Source organism: Procambarus clarkii, chromosome 28, assembly GCF_040958095.1.
Source record: "Procambarus clarkii isolate CNS0578487 chromosome 28, FALCON_Pclarkii_2.0, whole genome shotgun sequence".
Classification (NCBI taxonomy): domain Eukaryota; kingdom Metazoa; phylum Arthropoda; class Malacostraca; order Decapoda; family Cambaridae; genus Procambarus; species Procambarus clarkii.
Genome location: NC_091177.1, coordinates 39405999 through 39428177, shown reverse-complemented (window position 1 = coordinate 39428177; position 22179 = coordinate 39405999). Strand labels below are relative to the sequence as shown.

At 45.3% G+C, this 22179-nt stretch overlaps 1 protein-coding gene across 1 annotated transcript in view; it reads right to left on the bottom strand.

Moving 5' to 3' along the window:
- LOC138369538 (dipeptidase 1-like) overlaps positions 1-22179 on the bottom strand; it is a 523228-nt gene that overhangs the window by 5088 nt on the left and 495961 nt on the right. Inside the window, exon 9 of the mRNA XM_069332943.1 lies at positions 19167-19305. Coding sequence (XP_069189044.1) covers positions 19167-19305 — 139 coding nt within the window. The remainder of the gene's footprint in view (positions 1-19166; positions 19306-22179) is intronic.

The following is a 22179-nucleotide window of genomic DNA, read 5'->3' as shown; positions in this document are numbered from 1 at the left end:
TGGAGTAATATCTGAATAATTTACGTTAACAACTGGACTCTGAATATTTTTGGGTACAAAGTGGACTGACGAATTTTCGGTATAAAAAGGACTGATGAAAATTGGTCTGAAAATGGACTCTGACTAATTTTGGTATAAACTGGACTCTGTTAATTTTTCAGGCTTAAACTGAACTCTGACGAATTTCTGTCTACAACCGGACTCTGATGAATTTTTGGCATGATTTGATCTTGGACTAATTTTCTGTCGTTAATTGGACTCTGATTATTTTTGGGTATAAACTGGACTCTGATGAAATTTGAGCTTAAACTGGTCTTGACTAATTTTCGGTCTTAAATGGACTCCGAAGAAAATTGATCCAAACAGCCGTAAATGCTTATAAAACTGAAACTTACTGTTTTCCTTAACAAAACTTCTATGATATCTTGAAATTATTTTCCCCATAAGAACTCTTAACTAACTTTTAAAATCTCGGAAATTATTTTCCTCATAAGAAACCTTAGCAAACTTCTAAAATCTTGGAAATTATTTTCCTAATAAGAACTCTTACCAAACTTCTAAGATTGCTTAATCTGAAATTGGTCTTTGAAAAATACACGATTTTGGAAAAAAACAAAAATTGACCGTAGAGTTTACCTAGAACCCCTGACACTCCAGCTTCCCTTTTTTCCTGAAAAAAAGGGACGCTGGCGTGTCATCCCTACTATTGCCTGGGTGTTATGCCCAACACCTGCCCGGGTGTTATGCTCAACACCTGCCCGGGTGTCGTGCCCCCAACTGTTACAGAACAAAGGTGCTAAAGAGTAAAGTATTGACAACAGACTCCTGAAACACGTGTACATAACAGTTAGCACCTCGGGTGTCTCTACACCTGCTGAATATTTGATGAGAAACGCTGTGAAACATTTGTTGCTAAAAAGCAAAGCACACACACACAATTGTGTGTGTGTTGGTCCAGATGGGATATCACCATGGGTATTAAAAGAGTGTGCAGAGGCACTCTGTTTGCCACTCTCCATAGTGTATAGTAGGTCACTAGAGACGGGAGACCTACCAGAAATATGGAAGGCGGCTATCGGGACAAAGCGCCAACATGGATTCAGAGAGTATAAATCTTGCTTGACTGGCTTAATAGAATTCCACGACCAGGTGACAAAGATTAAGCAAGAAAGAGAAGCCTGGGCGGACTGCATTTTCTTGGATTGACGGAAAGCCTTTGACTCAGTACTGCATAAAAGGCTGGTACATAAGCTGGAGAGACAGGCAGGTGTAGCTGGGAAGGTGCTCCAGTGGATAAGGGAGTACCTGAGCAATAGGAAGCAGAGAGTTACGGTGAGGAGTGAGACCTCAGATTGGTGTGAAGTCACCAGTGGAGTCCCACAGGGCTCTGTACTCGGTCCTATCTTGTTTCTGATATATGTAAATGATCTCCTGGAGGGTATAGATTCATTTCTCAATGTTTGCGGACGATGCCAAAATTATGAGAAAGATTAAGACAGAGAAGGACTGCTTGGGGCTTCAAGAAGACCTAGACAAGCTGAATGAATGGTCAAACAAATGGTTGATAGAGTTTAACCCAAGAAAATGTAATGTAATGAAGAAAGGTGTTTGGAGCAGGAGGCCAGATACAAGGAATCATCTGGGAGATGAAATACTTCAAGAGTACGAGAAAGAAAAAGACTTGGGGGTTGATATAACGCCAGACCTGTCTCCTGAAGCCCATATCAAGAGGATAACATCAGCGGCATATGCCAGGCTGGCCAACATAAGAACGACATTCAAAAACTTGTGGAAGGAATCATTCAGAACTTTGTATACCATATATGTTAGGCCAAGCCTGGAGTATGCAGCCCCAGCATGGAGTCCATATCTAGTCAAGGATAAGACCAAACTGGAAAAGGTTCAAAGGTTTGCCACCAGACTAGTAGCCGAGCTGAGAGGTATGAGCTATGAGGTGAGATTAAGGAAATTAAACCTCACTTCGCTGGAAGACAGAAGAGTTAGGGGGGATGTGATCACCACATTCAAGATTCTCAAGGGAATTGATAGGGTAGATAAAGACAGTCTATTTAACACAATGGGCACACGCACTAGGGGACACAGGTGGAAACTGAGTGCCCAAATGAGCCACAGAGATATTAGAAAGAACTTTTTTAGTGTCAGAGTGGTTGTCAAATGGAATGTATTAAGGGGTGATGTGGTGGAGGCTGACTCCATACACAGTTTCATGTGTAGATATGATAGAGCCCAAAAGGCTCAGGAACCTGTACACTTGTTGAGAGGCGGGACCAAAGAGCTAAAGCTCAACCCCCACAAGCACAACTAGGTGAGTACACAACATCTTGTTGATTAACTCAACAAGAGGTTCCAGGAGGTCTTCACAGTAGAACATGGTGAGGTCACTGCGCTAGGAGAGGGTACAGTAAACCAGGCGGCCTTGGAAGGGCTCGAAATTACGAGAGATGAGGTCAAGAGACATCTGTTGGATCTGGATGTGAGAAAGGCTGTTGGTCAAGACGGGATATCACCATGGGTATTGAAAGAGTGTGCAGAGGCACTCTGCTTGCCACTCTCCATAGTGTATAGTAGGTCACTGGAGACGGAAGAAATACCAGAAATATGGAAGGTGGTTAATGTGGTCCCAATATACAAGAAGGGTGACAGACAAGAGGCACTGAACTACAGGCCAGTGTGCTTAACTTGTATACCATGAAAAGTGATGGAGAAGATCGTGAGAAAAAATCTAGTAACACATCTGGAGAGAAGGGACTTCGTGACACATTGCCAACATGGGTTCAGGGAGGGTAAATCTTGCCTTACTGGCTTTATAGAATTCTACGATCAGGTGACAAAGATTAAGCAAGAAAGAGAAGGCTGAGCAGACTGCATTTTTTTGTACTGTTGGAAAGCCTTTGATACAGTCCCCCATAAGAGGCTGGTACATAAGCTGGAGAGACCGGCAGGAGTAACTGGTAAAGTGCTCCAGCGGATAATTGAATACCTAAGCAATAGGAAGCAAAGTGTTACAGTGAGGGGTTAGACCTTAGATAGGCGTGAAGTCACCAGTGGATTCCTACAAGGCTCTGTACTCGGTCCTATCCTGTTTCTGATATACATGAACGATCTCCCAGAGGTTATAGACTCACTCCTCTCAATGTTTGCTGACGATGCCAAAATTATGAGAAGTATTAAGACAGAGGAGGAGTGCTTGAGGCTTCAAGAAGACCAAGGCAAACTAAAGGAATGGTCGAACAAATGGTTGTTAGAGTTTAACCCAAGCAAATGTAATGTAATGAAGATTGGTGTAGGGAGCAGGAGGTCAGTTACAAGGTATCATTTGGGAGATGAAATTCTAAACAAATCAGAGAGAGAGAAAGACCTGGGGGTTGATATCACGCCAGACCTGTCCCCTGAAGCCCATATGAAGAGGATAACATCAGCAGCATATGCCAGGTTGGCTAACATAATAACGGCATTTAGACACTTGTACAAGGAATCATTCAGAACTTTGTATACCACCTATGTCAGACCAATCCTGGAGTATGCAGCCCAGCATGGAGTCCATATCTAATCAAGCATAAGACCAAACTGGAAAAAGTTCAAAGGTTTGCCACCAAACTAGTACCCGGGCTGAGAGGTATGAGCTACGAGGAGAGACTACAGGAATTAAATCTCACGTCACTGGAAGACAGAAGAGTTAGGGGGGATATGATCACCACATACTAGATTCTCAGAGAAACCGACAGGGTAGATAAAGAAAGGCTATTTAACACGAGGGGCACACGCACTAGGGGACACAGGTGGAAACTGAGTACCCAAATGAGCCACGGAGATATTAGAAAGAATTTTTTTAGTGTCAGAGTAGCAGAGTAGTTGACAAATGAAATGCATTAGGAAGTGATGTGGTGGAGGCTGACTCCATACACAGTTTCAAGCGCAGATATGATAGAGCCCTATAGGCCTAGGAACCTTTACACCAGTTGATTGACAGTTGAGAGGCGGGACCAAAGAGCCATAGCTCAACCCCCGCAAGCAGAAATAGGCGAGTACAAATAGGTGAGTACACACACATGCACGCGCGCGCGCACACACACACACACACACAGACAAGGGGTCTGGTAGCTGAGTGGACAGCGCGCAGGACTCGTAATTCTGTGACTCGGGTTCGATTCCCGGACCAGGCAGAAACAAATGGGCAAAGTTTCTTTCATCCTGAATGTCCCTGTTACCTAGCAGTAAATAGGTACCTGGGAGTTAGTCAGCTGTTACGAAGCTGCTTCCTGGGTGTGTGTGTGTGTGTGGGAGAGGGGAAACAATAGCTGGTAGTTAGTAACAGTTGATTAAGAATTGAGAGGCGGGCCAAAGCTCAACCCCTGCAAGCTCAACTAGGTGCTTACAATTAGGTGAATACACACACACTCACACACACACACAGTCATTGCTGTAAACAACCGATAGCTAGAAAGGCGGGATCCAAGAGTCAATGCTCGATCCTGCAAGCACATATAGGTGAGTTCATATAGGTGAGTACACACTCACCTGAACCCAGGGTTCAGTCCTTGGACCTATACTGTTTCTGATATATGTAAACGATCTCCCAGAGGGTATAGATCTCACAATTTGCTGATGATGCAGAAATTATGAGGAGGATTAAGATGGAGGAAGATAGGAGGAGGCTACAAGATGACCTAGACAGACTGAATGAATGGTCCAACAAATGGCTACTAAAGTTCAACCCGAGTAAATGCAAAGTAATGAAACTAGTCGGTGGAAACAGGAGGCCAGACACTGGATACAGAATAGAAGATGAAGTACTTCATGAAACAGAGAGAGAAAGATTTAGGAGTCGATATCACACCAAACCTGTCTCCTGAAGCCCACATAAAAAGAATTATGTCTGCGGCATATGCGAGGCTTGCTAACATCTAAACAGCCTTCAGGAACCTATGTAAGGAATCATTCAGAATCTTGTATACCACATATGTAAGACCAATCCTGGAGTATGCAGCCCCAGCATGGAGCCCGTACCTTGTCAAGCACAAGACAATGCTGGAAAAAGTTCAGAGGTATGCCACTAGAGTAGTCCCAGAACAAAGAGGCATGAGTTATGAGGAAAGGCTGTGGGAAATGCAACTTACGACACTGGAAGACAGAGGAGAAAGGGGAGACATGATCACTACATACAAATATCCTCAGGGGAATTGACAGGGGTAGACAAGGATAAACTATTCAGTACTGGTGGTACGTGAACAAGGAGACACAGGTGGAAACTGAGTACCCAAATTAGCCACAGGGACGTTGGAAAGAACTTTTTCAGTGTCAGAGTAGTTAACAGGTAGAATGCATTAGGCAGCGATGTGGTGGAGGCTGACTCCATACACAGTATCAAATGATGATATGATGGAGCACAGTAGGCTCAGGAACCTATACATCAGTTGAGTGACTGTAGAGAGGCGGGATCAAAGAGCCAGAGCTGAACCCCAGCAAGCACAAATAGGCGGGTACAAATAGGCGAGTACACACATACACCCACACACACAAGTCGAGTCGAGTCAGCTGTCGAGGGAGGTTCGCGGGTTCGCGCTCTATGGTATACGCCAATATTTTTGGGTTAATTAAGGCTACAGTGACAGATCACAGATCTAGGGGTATCACAAAGTGTATAACCGCCGCACATAGGAAAGAAAAATACAGTGCTATCACTAGAACTTTGTGTTAAACAGTGATCATTCACCAGACAGGCCAAGGGGGAGGGCCACGAGGCTTTGCTTACATATTGGACTCTAGTGATCAGTGGTACAGTAAATTAGTGAACTGTAACACAACATACACAACTATAGAGTGATTGACTCCAGAGCTTTGTGTTAGATAGAGAAGAACCACCATCACCAATCTACTGGAACTTAGTGAATCACCACGTGGGAAGCGACGACGGATCACCTCGTCATCTAGACATTATCCTTATTCATCTAGTTGTGCGAGAGGGAGGCTGATTGGTAGGTACCCCTCTCTGGTCAACTATTCAGGTGTACAGAGTGAGGTAAAATATTATCAAATTCTTGTTCAGTATATCATACATATATAAAATCTCAAAGTGGCTCATTTGGGTAGAGGTTGACTCTTACGAGACCCTTGTGACACACGCACGCACACAGGCACGCACGCATGTGCATGTACATATGCACACACACACGCACGCACGCACACACACACACACACACACACACACACACACACACACACACACACACACACACACACACACACACACACACACACACACATTAGGGGGCCTGGTAGCCTGGTGGATAGTGCGCAGTACTCGTAATTCTGTGGGGCGGGTTCGATTCCCGCACCAGGCAAAAACAAATGGGCAAAGTTTCTTTCACCCTGAATGCCCCTGTTACCTAGCAGTAAATAGGTACCTGGGAGTTGGTCAGCTGTCACGGACTGCTTCCTGGGGGGGGGGGGGGAGGAATAGTTAGTAAACAGTTGATTGACAGTTGAGAGGCGGGCCGAATGAGCAAAGATCAACCCCTGCAAACACAACTAGGTGAATACACACACTCACACACACACAAATGTTCAGTCTGGATAGAAAGGATTAACACCTTTGTGGAAAGGGGATAAGACCTCACTCATACTCCACCCCCTCTGTTACCCCCCACCTCGCTAACCCAATACACTTCCCCACCACTCCCACTCCCCCCCCCCCACGACTGACTACAAATACACGAACACACACACACACCTCACCAGAAGTGACCATCTCCGCCCCCTCCCACCCCCCAGTTACCCACGCATCCCCCATACACACACTCTACCCACACACCACATAATACATGCACTCGCACCCGCTCTCTCTCTCTCCTCCTTTACCTCTCTCCTTCCCTCTCCCCCCTCTCTCTCTCTCCCCTCTCTCTCACCCCCTCCCCCTCTCTCCCCCTCTCTCTCTCTCTCTCTCTCACCTCGCTTGCCCTCCTCCTGATAAATCCTACCACAGCATAACAGGAACAGGGACAAGCATGATGGCCAGAGGAAACAGGGGAACAGGGAAAAGTCAAGGTGATGAAATGAAGGCAATGTCCACCCAGTTTGTAGAGAATATCAAGAGTGAGATGCGGGGAATGATGCAGGAAAGAAAGAATGAAATAAGCAAACTGAAAAGAAAGTTGACAGTAGCAAAGGAGGAGATTAGAACCCTCAAAGAGTACAGTGTTGATGCTGAGACTCAGATAATCATCCAGGGGGAAGGTGGAAATAGTATACTGGAAGAGAATGCCACTATATAAGCAACATTTGCAGAAATGCTAAAAAAAAATAACTCTGAAGTAATGTCCACAATGATGGAGGTGGTCATGAAAGCAGCCACCTCACTTGAAGCGGCACACTCCACTAGTCAGCTGCTGTAAAGAAAAAGACCAGTGGTAGCTGTGGGTATTAAAGAGCAGGAAGGCTCCATCAGGACAGAGTGGAATGATAAGAACAATGCAGTAGTGAATAAAATACTGAAGGCACTAGAGATAGAAGGGGTTGAGCATAGAATTGAAAAGGTTTTCAGGCTAGGCTGGTACAACAAAGACCGAGATTGTCTGTTAAAGATAGTGTTTGCAAATGAGAACACAAAGGAGTTGATTCTATCAAAGAAAAGCTGCCTGCAACATGTGGGAGAATTAAAAAAAGTATTCCTCCAGAGGGACATGATGAGGGAGGAGAGAACCATGGCAGCAGAAACAAGGAAGAGGCGCAGGGTGAGCGGGGAAAACCAGGAACTCACAGCTCTCAACACATCTCCCCAGAGGTGAGGGGGAACCCACAACCAGCTACCCAGTAACACCAGAGGGGAGGGTAACCACACCACCCTCCTTTATATAGAGACCCACCTACCCAAACCCTCCATGCCCCCACTCAAATACTCAGCCAAATCTTCCTCCCCCCCACACCTCATTTCCATCCTGCTACCCCTCCCCTCCTCCTGCCATGTCCCCCCTCCCCCCTTTTCCTTCCAGTCCTCCCTCCCCCTTCATCCCATACCCTCCCTGTCCCCCCTTCACTTGACCCCCCGCCCCTCACCCCACTATCCTCTGAGATCCCTGTTATCCACCTCACAATTCCTCACACCCATGGAACAGCTTTCCGCACCAGCAGAACACTCACCAAGGAAGCGGTTTGAGAAGGGACAGAAGAAAGTGAACCTCATGGAAATGTACATGGATGGAATTACAAATAAAGTAAATGAGCATGGAGATTGGGTACTAAAAGAAAACCCAGACGTACCTTGAGGTTACCTTGAGGTGCTTCCGGGGCTTAGTGTTCCCGCGGCCTGGTCGTCAGCAAGGCCTCCTGGTTGCTGGACTGATCAACCAGGTTGTTAGAAGCGGCTGCTCGCAGCCTGACGTATGAGTCACAGCATGGTTGATCAGATATCCTTTGGAGGTGCTTATCCAGTTCTCTCTTGAACACTGTGAGGGGTCGGCCAGATATGCCCCTTATGTGTAGTGGAGTAATAGCAATCACAGGAACAAAGCTAACGAAAATCATAACAAATGCAGTGTTCCCACAGGAATATTATGTAAATGAGGAAAGAGAGAGAAGGAAGAGGCGGTGGTTGTGCAGCTCTGCTAGTAAGAAAGGGTTAGGACTTTGAGGAGATGGTTATTCAGGGCTGTGAGGGGTTTCAGTGACTACATAGAAGGTACCATAACAACTGGAGGACAAAAAATTATAGTCGTAGTCATATATAATCCACCACCAAATGACAGGAGACCTACACAGGAATGACAGAAACAACATGACCACCATTAACATAATAGGGAGAGCAGCTTCTGTTGCCAGCAGGAATGAATCTGGACTACAAATCAAGGGAGACTTCAACCACGGGAAATTTGACTGGGAGAACAGGGATCCGCATGGAGGACCAGAAACATGGAGAGCTAAGCTGCTGCACGTGGCAAAAAGATACTTTCTAAGCCAGCACATCAAGTAACCAACAAGAATGAGAGAAGATGAACCAGCCATGAACGATCTGATATTTACCCAAAATGAGTGGGATATAAGGGAAGTTAAGATGGAAGCACCCTTGGGAATGAGTGACCAGAGTGTATTAAACTTTGAGTGCCTGGTAGAGCTAGGAATTATCTCCCCCCAAAAAGAACTAGGAAACAAAAGGCTGGCTTACCGAAAGGGGAAATATGAGGAGATGAGACGTTTCCTAAGGGAAATGCCATGGGACACAGATTTCAGAGCTATGTCTGTACAAGACATGATGGACTATGTCACCCAAAAGTGTCAGGAGGCAGTAAACAGGTTCATCCCGGCCCAAAAGGAAAAATCCGAGAAGCAAAAGAACAATCCATGGTTTAATAGGGCATGTATGGAAGCAAAGGAACTGAACAAAAGGGTGTGGAGGAACTTCCAAAATAACAGAACACCAGAAAGAAGAGAAAGATACCAGAGAACCAGGAATGAGTATGTTAGTGTAAGAAGAGAAGCAGAGAAATGTCATGAAAGTGATATAGCAAGCAAAGTCAAGACCGAACCAAATCTACTCCATAGTCACATCAGGAGGAAAACAACAGTGAAAGAACAGGTAAGGAAACTTACAACAGGTGAGGACAGGTATACAGAGAATGACAAAGAGGTGTGTGAAGAACTCAACAAGAGGATCCAGGAGGTCTTCACAATAGAAAAAAATGAGGTCACTACATTAGGAGTCGTGGCAGTAAACCAGGCGGCCTTGGAAGGGTTTCAAATTACGAGAGATGAGGTCAAGAGAAACCTGTTGGATCTGGATGTAAGAAAAGCTGTTGGTCCAGATGGGATTTCACCATGGGTATTGAAAGAGTGTGCAGAGGCACTCTGCTTGCCACTCTCCATAGTGTATAGTAGGTCTATGGAGACGGGAGACCTATCAGAAATATGGAAGACGGCTAATGTTGTTCCAATATACAAAAAGGGTAACAGACAAGAAGCACTGAACTACAGGCCAGTGTCCTTGACTTGTATTCCATGGTAGGTGATGGAGAAGATTGCGAGAAAAAACTTGTAAAACATCTGGAGAGAAGGGACTTTGTGACAAATCTCCAACATGGGTTCAGGAAGGGTAAATCTTGCCTTACAGGCTTAATAGTGTTCAACGACCAGGTGACAAAGATTAAGCAAAAAAGAGAAGGCTGGGCGGATTACATTTTCTTGGACTGTCGGTAAGCCTTTGACACAGTACCCCATACGAGGCTGGTGCATGAGCTGGAGAGCAAGGCAGGAGTGACTCGTAAGGTGCTCCAGTGGATGAGCGAGTACCTAAGCAATAGGAAGTTGAGAGTTACAGTGAGGAGTGAGACCTCAGATTGGCGTGAAGTCATCAGTGGAGTCACACGGGGCTCTGTACTCTGTCATATCCTGCTTCTGATATACGTAAATGATCTCCCGGAGGGTATAGACTCATTCCTCTCAATGTTTGCTGACGATGCCAAGATTATGAGAAGGATTAAGACAGAGGAGGATTGCTTGAGGCTTCAGAAGCCCTAGACAAGCTGAAGGAATGGTAGAATAAGTGGTTGTTAGAGTTTCACCTAAGCAAATGTAATGTCATGAAGATAGGTGTAGGGTGCAGGAGACCAGATACAAGGTATCATTTGGGAGATTAAATTCTTCAAGAGTCAGAGAGAGAGAAGGACTTTGGGGTTGAAATCACGCCAGACCTTTTCCCTGAAGCCCATATCAAGAGGATAACATCAGCGGCATACTCCATGTTGGCCAACATAAGAATGGCATTTAGAAACTTGTGTAAGGAATCATTCAGAACTTTGTATACCACATATGTCAGACCATTCCTGGAGTATGCACCTTAAGCATGGAGTCCATATCTAGTCAAGCACAAGACTAAACTGGAGGAGGTTCAAAGGTTTGCCACCAGACTAGTATCCGAGCTGTGAGGTATGAGCTACGAGGAGAGGCTACGGGAGTTAGACCTCACGTCGCTGGAAGACAGAAGAGTTAGGGGAGAACATGATCACCACATACAAGATTCTCAAAGGAATTGATAGGGGTAGAAAAGGACTTGCTGATTAACCCAAGGGGCACACGCCCTAGGGGACACAGGTGGAAATTGAGTGCCCAAATGAGCCAGAGATATTAAAAAGAACTTTTTTAGTGTCAGAGTTGTTGACAAATGGAATGCATTAGGAAGTGATGTGGTGTAGGCAGACTCCATACACAGTTTCAGGTGTAGATATGATTGAGCCCAGTAGGCTCAGGACCCTGTACACCAGTTGATTGACAGTTGAGAGGCGGGACCAAAGAGGCAGAGCTCAACCCCCGCAAGCACAAATAGGCGAGTACAAACAGGCGAGTACACACACACACACACGCACACACACACACACACACACACACACACACACACACACACACACACACACACACACACACACACACACACACACACACACACACACACACACACACACACACACACACACACACACACACACACTGCACTGAGAAAGATGTCAATCATAATCCATGGATTGCTTGGAGCCAAGACACCATTAAGGCAGGAAAGGATGAAGATTTGGAGTTACAGGGGATCTTGATGGCAGGGAATGAGGTATAAGTCCACCGACGCATTGGGTCATACAACTGTGACAAGAAACGACCTGTCCTGGTACAGTTCACTAACGAAGAGGCAGTGGATTACATACTGCATCACAAACACTTACTCAGAGGTAGCGAAAATTACTACAACGTATATATTGACAAATTCATGACGAAGGAGGAGCAGATAGCCCACAGAGCAAGCAAACAACAATACAACTCTTCCCATTTGAGCGTAGCTACACACCCCAGTGCTAATCCACCCCATGCTAACCAGCTCACACCTGCTTCTCAAGTCACTCCCTCCCCAAATCAGCCCCCCCTGCCCCTGCTTATCTCCCCAACACCTCCCTTGACCCCTCTGACCCCACTGCAGTCAAATTCATCCCACATTCCAAGGACCCCCTCATCACCTCAACCCCCAAAACCCACCCAGCCCTCATCCCTTCAACCCCCCAAAACCCACCCAGCCCTCATTCCCTCAACTCCCAAAACCTGCCCAGCCCTTATCCCTTCAAGCCCCAAAATCCACCCAGCCCTCATTCCCTCAACCCCCAAAACCCGCCCAGCCCTCACCCCTCCTCATCCCCTCTCCTTCCATGTGACCCCCCCCCCACCCTTGCGAGGGGGGGCACATGGAACCCCCCGTGGGGGACTGGGGGACCCCCCCCCTACCTCTTCCTCCATTTCCCTATCCCCCCCTTCTGCCCCAAAGCCCACACCTACCCCTGAGTTCCCCCTTACTAATACAACCTCCCTCCCATTATCACTGTCCATGTTCCACCTGCCCCTCTTCCCCCCACACCCCCTCTATCCTTCTCCCCCCCCCCCCCAACCTCTCAACCTCTATCTGACTCCCAACCTTACGCTATCTCCCACCACTCTATGCCTATTAGACCCTCTCGAATCTTCAGACCCAGTATGCCCTTCCTACTCCAGACCTACCTACCCAGGCCCTACCCCAGACCTTCCTACCTACCTTCCTAGATGCCCAGCCCCCATTCGCCACCCAAGCACCCCTCCCGACCCCTTTCACCCCCAGACACACACCCCCTCAGGATCCCCCAGCCCCCATTCACCCCCAGACACCCCACATATCCCTCCCAGACCCCTAGAGAAAGGGTGAACTCTGTTACCAGAGTTTCCATGAAGAATCTCAAGGTTTGGTACACCAATGCTGATGGGGTATCTAATAAAGCAGAAGAGATAAAAGAAAGAGTGAGTGAAGCAGATCCTGACATAGTTGCAATTGTGGAAACTAAAATGACATGATCTTGGATGCAATCTTTCCAGAGGGCTACCTGGTGATATGAAAAGAGAGGACACAGAGACAGGGAGGGGGAGTGACACTCCTAATAAAGATGTTTGAAGACCTGGGAAAATGGGTTACCAATGAGAGCACAAGCTTTATACATTGAACTCTGACAGCAGATGGGAGGAAGATTGTGATCTTGGTAAATCTACAATCCCCCTCCCAACAGTAGAAGACCCAGGCAAAAGTATGATGACAACAAGGCATGCATAGATGAAATGCAGAAGGCAGCATCACTAGCCAACAGAATGAGAGTGAAGCTGCTGGTCATGGGGAACCTAAATCATGGAGAGATAAATTAGGAATCAAGGAATCCCCATGGAGGGGATGAAACGTGGGGAGCAAAGTTAGTAGATGTTATTGTCAGGAATTTCCTAACACAACATGTGAAGGAAGACACAAGGGAAAGAGGAGGAGATGCACCAAAGCCTATTAGACCTGATTTTCACCCAGAACGTAGAAGACACCGAGAATTTGGAGCATGAAATACGTCTAGGAGGCCAGCAACCGTTGTGTCTTAGTCTTTGTCTACATGATGGAATTCAAACTTGTGACCATGGGACAAGAGGTCTGGGAAAGGAGAGTTGACTACAGGAAAGGAGACTATAGGAAGATAAGGGACTATCTGTGAGAAGTGCAGTGGAAGGAAGAAATTAGAGGAAAATCAGTTCAATATATGATGGACCTAGTCATACAGAAATGCCAGGAGGCCGAAGAGATTTATTCCAACAGTAAAGGGAAAAAATAAAAGGGAATATAATAACCCATGGTTTAATTGACAGTATCAGGAAGCAAAAATGGCCAGCAGGCGGGAGTGGAGGAAGTACAGAAGACAAAGGATAGAGGACAACAGGGTCAGATGCAACAGAGCTAGGAACGATTACCTTAACATAAGACGAACATCAGAAAGGGACTATGAGAACTATATTGCGATCAAAGCGAAAGAGCAACCAAAGTTACTACACAGCCATATAAGCAGAAAAATGTCGGTGAACGACCAAGTGACAAGACTAAGGAAAACAGAGGGGGCATATACTGAAAGTGACAAGGAAATCTGTTAGGCCAGATTTCCTTGAAAGTGACAAGGAAATGCCAGTTTCCATGGATTGTTCACTACCGAGCCTGAGCAGCTCCCATTGTTAGAAGGGATTACCATAGATGAAAGACTATCAGATATAGAGGTGACAGCAAGGGAGGTAATGAAACAGTTGACAACATTGGATGCAACTAAAGCAGTTGGACCAGACAAAGTATAACCGTGGATACTAAAAGAAACAGCACAGGCCCTCAGCGTGCCTCTGGCAATGATCTTTAATGAGTCACTTATGTCGGGAGAATTGCCCAGATGCTGGAAGAAGGAAAATGTCATATCGATCTTCAAGAAAGACGATAGGGAGGAGGCACTTGACTATAGACCTGTATCGCTGACAAGCTTCCCCTGTAAAATACTGGAAAGAATTATTAGGCTATGACCGGTTGCACACCTGGAGAACGTTAGGTTCGTGAACAAACATCAACATGGGTTCTGGAAAGGGAAATCGTGCCTAACAAACCTTTTGGAATTCTATGATAAAATAACGAGGATAAGTCAGGACAGAGATGGTTGGGCACACTGCATATTTCTGGACTGCCAAAAAGCCTTTGATACAGTACCACACATGAGACTGCTGTTTGAACTCTAGAGGCAGGCGGGGGTGGGAGGAAAGGTCCTAGCATGGATAAGAAACTACCTAACAGGAAGGAGCCAAAGAGTTACGGTAAGGGGCGAGAAGTTGGACTGGCGAACAGTAACAAGTGGAGTACCTCAAGGATCTGTGCTGGGACCAATTCTATTTCTTGTATATGTTAATGACATGTTTACTGGTGCAGAGTCCTACATGTCGATGTTTGAGGATGACGCAAAGTTGATGAGAAGAGTTGAGACAGATGAGGATTGCAGGATCCTCCAAGAGGACCTGAACAGGTTGCAGAGGTGGTCAGAGAAATGGCTACTGAAATTCAACACGAGCAAATGTAAAGTTATGAAAATGGGACTAGGAGATAGGAGACCAAAGGGACAGTACACAATGAAGGGGAACAGCCTACCTGTGACAATGCGTGAAAGAGACCTGGGTGTGGACGTAACACCTAATCTATCTCCTGAGGCACATATAAATAGGATAACGACAGCAGCATACTCTACACTGGCAAAAGTTAGAACATCATTCAGAAACCTAAGTAAGGAGGCATTTAGGGCGCTTTACACTGCCTACGTGAGGCCAGTCTTAGAGTATGCTGCCTCATCACGGAGTCCCCATCTGAAGAAGCATATAATGAAACTGGAAAAGTTTCAGAGGTTTGCAACGAGACTCGTCCCAGAGCTACGAGGGGTGGGGTATGAGGAGCGCCTGAGGGAACTGTGCCTTACGACACTAGAAAGAAGAAGGGAGAGGGGGGGACATGATAGGAATGTATAAAATACTCAGAGGGATTGACAGAGTGGACATAGACGAAATGTTCACATGGAATAGTAACAGAACGAGGGGACATGGATGGAAGCTTGAAACTCAGATGAGTCACAGAGATGTTAGGAAGTTTTCTTTTAGCGTGAGAGTAGTGAAAAAATGGAATGCACTTCAGGAACAGGTTGTGGAAGCAAATACTATCCATAATTTTAAAACCAGGTATGATAGGGAAATGGGACAGGAGTCATTGCTGTAAACAACCGATGCTCGAAAGGCGGGATCCAAGAGTCAATGCTCGATCCTGCAGACACAACTAGGTGAGTACACACACACATGTCAATGTTTGCGGATGACGCAAAATTAATGAGAAGAGTTGTGACAGATGAGGATTGTAGGATCCTCCAAGAGGACTTAAACTGGTTGCAGAGATGGTCTGAGAAATGGCTACTGGTGTTTAACACGAGTAAATGTAAAGTTATGGAAATGGGATCAGGTGATAGGCGACCAAAGGGACAGTACACAATGAAGGGAAACTGACTACCTGTAACGATTCAAGAAAGAGACCTGGGAGTGGACGTAACACCTAATCTAACTCCCGAGGCACATATAAATAGGATAACGACAGCGGCGTACTCTACACTAGCAAAAATTAGAACTTCATTCAGAAACCTAAATGAGGAGGCTTTTAGGGCGCTTTACACTGCCTACGTGGGACCAATCTTAGAGTATGCCACGCCATCATGGAGTCCCCACCTGAAGAAACACATAAGGAAACTGGAGAAGGTTCAGAAGTTTGCGACGAGGCTTGTCCCAGAGTTAGGAGGGATGGGATATGAAGAGAGTCTAAAGGAACTAAACCTTACGACACTAGAGAAAAGAAGGGAATGGGGAGAAATGATAGGGACATATAAAATACTCAGCGGAATTGACCAAGTGGAAATAGATGAAATGTTCACAAATAACAGAATGAGGGGACATGGGTGGAAACTGGAAACTCAGATGAGTCATCGAGATGTTAGGAAGTTTTCTTTTAGCATGAGAGTCGTGGGAAAATAGAATCTTGGGAACAGGTTGTGGAAGCAAACTCTATTCATAATTTTAAAATTAGATATGATAGGGAAATGGGACAGGAGTCATTGCTGTAAACAACCGATAGCAGGAAAGGCGGGATCCAAGAGTCAATGCTCGATCCTGCAAGCACAAATAGGTGAGTACACACACTCACACACCCACACACACATGACAAGGGACGAGAGAATGAAGGCAGCAGATGCGAGGAAGGGGCACAGGGAGAAAAAAAGGAGTCAGAGAACCACAACCCCAAACCCTACAATCTCAGAGAGGAGTGGGGAACCCTCCACAAGAAGTTCAACAGCCACAGAGAGAGGAGCACCACCCACACCTTCTGCCCAATAGACATTCTACCTTCCCCAACCCCTGCCAGCCCCCTCATTAAGTGTCCACCTAGAGCATCCTCCCCCCACTCATCCCCCTCCCCCAGGACCTCCCTTCTCCACAAGCCCTCCCTTCTCCACCATGCACTTCCATCTCACCCACCCCCCAAGCCCTCCGTTCCCCCCACCCCCAAGCCCCCCATTGCCTCCCCCCTAAGCCCTCCACTCCCCCCCCCCCTAAGCCCTCCATTCTCCCTCACCCGACTAAGCCAGCCCTTCTCCCCCACTCCCCTAAGCCCTCCCTTTTTCCTCAACCCCCCCTTAACCCCCAGGGAATCCCCAGGCCCCCAGGGGGGCCTGGGGATTCCCCAGGCCCCCCCCCTCCTTAGGCCCTCCCATCCTGAACCCTCCCTGTTTCCTCTGCTTCAGTGGAGTCAGCAGAAACTGAGGAAGGACAGAAGAGAGTCAGTTTCAGGGTAATGTACTCGAACATAGATGGGATTACAAGCAAGACAAGTGAACTAAGGGAAAGAGCACAAGAAGTAAACCCCAGATATAATCGGACTCACAGAAACAAAACTCTCCAGAATCATAATGAATGTGGTGTTCCCCCAGGACTACACAGTTATAAGGAAAGAGAGGGAGGGTAGAGGAGGAGGCGGAGTGGCCCTACTAATGAGAAAGTTGTGGAGTTTCAAGGAGATGGCTATCCCCGGCTGTGAGTGATTCAGAGACTAAATAACAGGCACCAGGACAATGGGAGGGACAAGAATAGTAGTAGCAGTGATATAAATCCTCCACCCAATGACAGAAGACCCAGGCAAAAGTATAACAACAACAACAACACGGCAGTTAATACTATAATTGAGAGGGCAGCCTCTGCGGCTTGTAGAAATAGATCCCATCTGCTCATCATTGGGGACTTCAATCATGGAAGGATAGACTGGGAGAACAAGGAACCGCATGGAGGTGAGGATACGTGGAGAGCTAAACTATTGGAGGTGGCGACAAGAAACTTCTTAAGCCAAAATGACAGGGAACCCACAAGGATGAGAGGGAATGATGAACCAGCGAGACTCGACATAGTCTTGGCTCTGAACGACTCCGACGTAAGGGATATTAGTTTTGAGTCCCCGGTAGCAATGAGCGACCACAGTGTACTGACGTTTGAGTGTCTGGTTGAAGAAGCGTTAAGAAAATCAAGGAGGGGAATTGAAAACTAAAGGATGGCATTCCGAAAGGGAATCTATGAGGAGATAAGGAAATTCCAAAATGATATAACATGGGAAACTGAGCTCAGAGAAAAGACGGCCCAAGACATGATGGACTACATCACGCAGAAGTGTAAGGAGGCAGCAGGCAAGTTTGTCCCGGTCCTAAAGGAAAACAGCGAAATGCAGATGAGAAACCCATGGTTTAATCAGAAATGTAGGCCAGCTAAGCAGCTAAGTAAAAAGGGCATGGAGAAACTATAGGAATAACAGAACACTTGAGAGCAGAGAAAGATACCAGAGTGCAAGGAATGAATATGTCAGGTTGAGAAGAGAGGAAGATGGGCAATACGAAAATGACATTGCAAGCAACCAAAGACTCAACCTAAATTGCTGCACAGCCACACCAGGAGAAAGAAACAACAGTAAAGAAACAGGTAATGAAATTGACGATAGGGGCAGACAGATTCACTACAAACGACAAGGAAGTGTGCGAAAAATGATTGGATACTCCAGGATTGGTCTTACATATGCGGAATACAAGGTTCTGAATGATTCTTTACATAGGTTCCTGAAGGCTGTTCTGATGTTAGCCAGTCTTCCATATGCCGCAGATGTAATTTTTTTTATGTGGGGTTCAGGAGACAGGTTTGGTGTGATATCAACTCCTAGATCTTTCTCTCTGTCCGTTTCGTGAAGTACTTCATCTCCCATTCTGTATCCTGTGTCTGGCCTCCTGTTTCCACCGCCTAGTTTCATTACCTTGCATTTACTCGGGTTGAACTTTTGTAGCCATTTGTTGGACCATTCATTCAGTTTGTTTAGGTCATCATGTAGCCTCTTACAATCTTCCTCTGTCTTAATCATCCTCATAATTTTTGCATCATGTACTCACCTTGTTGTGCTTGTGGGGGTTATACCTCTGAACTTTTTCCAGCTTCGTCTTGTGCTTAACAAGGTAAGGGCTCCATGCTGGGACCGCATACTCCAGGATTGGTCTTCCACATGTGGTATACAAGGTTCTGAAAGATTCCTTACACAGGTTGCTGAGGACTGTTCTGATATTAGCCAGCCTTGCATACGCCGCCGATGTTATTCTTTTTATGTGGGCTTCAGGAGACAGGTTTGCAGGCAAAAGCAGCAAATATACACATACACACTCATACAAGAAGAGAGAGCAGTAGACTAGGAACAAGCAGCCAATACATACCTGCTCTACTCTCCTGAAGACACGTAGAAGGTTGAGTCCTGCCAGTTTCTTCAGGTCCTGTAGAGACCAGGATGGATCCTTCAGGAGCTCAGCAAACAGCTCAGGGTACTTCGACACATCTTCTAGGCCCGCTGGCGTCCTGCATCATCAAACACAACTTTAACAATGAATAACGAACTGTAAAAATCATCGAATGCATGTATGAATTTAAGTCTATCTATATAAATAAAAATGGAAATGTTCGTTTGTGCATAACCGCTAATCTCCGAAAGCTCTTCACCGATTCCTTTGAAATTTTCACACAACGTTCCATTCGCATCCGAGCAGGTTTCTATATACATACTATATAGATGTTACGTCTGTGAAGGTAAAAAATAAATGCCTTTTCAGAAAAACTGTGTTTTTCATGTGTTTTTCATATGAGGGAAATCTTCGAAACCTCTTTACCGATTGCTTTGAAATTTTGACACAACGTTGCATTCGAATAGGCTCGTGTTTTTATATACCTACTATATACCTGCCTTACCTGTGACAGGAAAAAACTTGCTCTTTTTTTGAAAAAACAGCGTCATCTGTTGGATGTAAGAGCAACATGCGCTGTAATCTCCCAAAGTTCTTCACTGATTGCTTTGAAATTCTGACACAACGTTCCATTCGAATATGCACATGTTTTTATATACCTACTATATAGATGCCTAACCTGTGACGGATAAAAACATGTTTCTTTTCAAAAACTGCGCCATCTGCTGCACGTAATAGCAACACACTTACGCAATACTAAATATGTTACGAATTCCATTTCAATGTTTCCGATTTCACTGATAAATTTAATATTCATAGATTTCTATTTATTTTAATTTTTACTGAATTATTTTGTGTGACATTGTTTTGGAATTGAGCTGTGTTTTTACGATAGCGTTCATTTCATAAGTATAAGTATAAATGCCACACCTGTGATGGGTAAAAATATTTTTTTTTAAGAAATAGTGCCATCTGTTGCACGTAAGATCCACACACGCTATACTAAATATGTTACGATTCCATTTCAATGTCTTCGATTGCATTGACAAATTAAATTTTAATACATTTTGATTTATTTTCATTTAGATTTTATTTTTTTTGAGTGACATTGCATTGGAACTGAGCTATGTTGTTTACCATACCGTTCGTCTCGTGAGCATAAGCGAGTATATTGTTCAACTCGTGATGCCACACCTTTGACAGGTAAAAACATGATTTAAAAAAAAAACAGTGCCATCTGTTGCACATAAGAGCAACTCACGCTATACTAAATATATTTCGATTCCATTTCAATGTTTCTGATTTCATTGATAAATTAAATTTTCATAAATTTTAAATTATTTTCATTTTAATTTAATTATTTTGTGTGACATTGCATGGGAATTGAGCTTTGTTGTTTACCATACCGTTCATTTCGTGAGTATAGTTCAGTTCTGTATTTTTTCATATTTTTCATTTCGTTTTTTAATTGTTTTTTCTTATATTTCAGTGATGGGAACATCAGATCATTTGATGTTCCCAATTTTCTGATGAGAACATCAGATCATTTGGGAATGCATCGGACAAGGGAGTGGGGAATGGTGGGGAGGACGATGGAACCGGGGAGGGGGAGAATGGTAGGGAGGACGAGGGGACTGGGGAGGGGGATATGGTAGAGAAGATGAGGGGATGGTGTAGTGGGAATGGTTAGGAGGACGAAGGGACGGTGAAGTGATGGATGGTAGGGAGCACATAGGGATGGGGTAGGGAAGAAATGGTGGGGAGGACGCGGGAGTGGGGAATTGTTGGGAGGACGAGGGGATGGGGGACTGAGGAATAGTTGGGGGGACGATGGGACAGGGGAGGGGGTAATGGTGGAGAGGACTGGGAGACAGGGGGAAGGTTGCTGTGGCTCAGCAACGCACATGCCTTGCTGAGCCACAGCATCGCGTGGGCGGGTACAGCTAGTTACAAATAAAAATGTCTTATTACTTCCTTCGACCGACGATAATTTCAAATTCAAAAACACGTATTTGAGTAACTACACCATAATATTAACATATCATCCAGATATAAGAGTGTCTCAAGGTGTGGAGAATCACGCACGTGGAAGCTAATCCTCAGTTATAATGGTAATGTCAGTGAGACATTTCCTTGTCTAATGCACAAGATGGGCCAGTCAGGGAAGGGGAGTGGTGCTGTCTGCACATTCTCATTCTCATTCATTCTCCTTTTCTCTCACTCTCTCTCATTCTCTCTCATTCTCATTATTTCTCATTCTCATTCTATCTTATTCTCTCTCATTCTCCCTCATTCTCTCTCTCTCATTCTCTCATTCTATCTTATTCTATCTCTCTTATTCTCTCTCCCTCATTCTCTCTCATTCCCTCTGTCTCTCTCTCTTTTTTTCTCTCTCTCTCTCTCTCTCTCTCTCTCTCTCTCTCTCTCTCTCTCTCTCTCTCTCTCTCTCTCTCTCTCTCTCTCTCTCTCTCTCTCTCTCTCTCCCTGTCTGTCTGTCTGTCTGTCTGTCTGTCTGTCTGTCTGTCTGTCTGTCTGTCTGTCTGTCTGTCTGTCTGTCTGTGTCTCTCTCTCTCTCTCTCTCTCTCTCTCTCTCTCTCTCTCTCTCTCTCTCTCTCTCTCTCTCTCTCTCTCTCTCTTTTTATATTAACTAAGACTAGGATTCATAAAGGATGCCTAATGACATACCTAGTGAAACTGCAAGCAAAAGCTGTTATCCTACCTCAGCTCATCTGAAGCCTACACCTAGAAACTCATTTATTTCATGAGAGAATACTTTGAAACTAACACATTGGGAACTATCATATATTGAACTTATGTAAGCTAAGTTGAAACCTACTCCTAGATGCCCATTTATTTCATGAGCCTGGTATTATTTGCCTTAGAAGGAATAGCCTTTATTCATTAAAAACATGAAGTAACAATCATATAAGGAACAGGATGAGCTTGTAGCCAGCTTTGTGCCAGAGTCTTCATATGAACAGTTGACCTGATC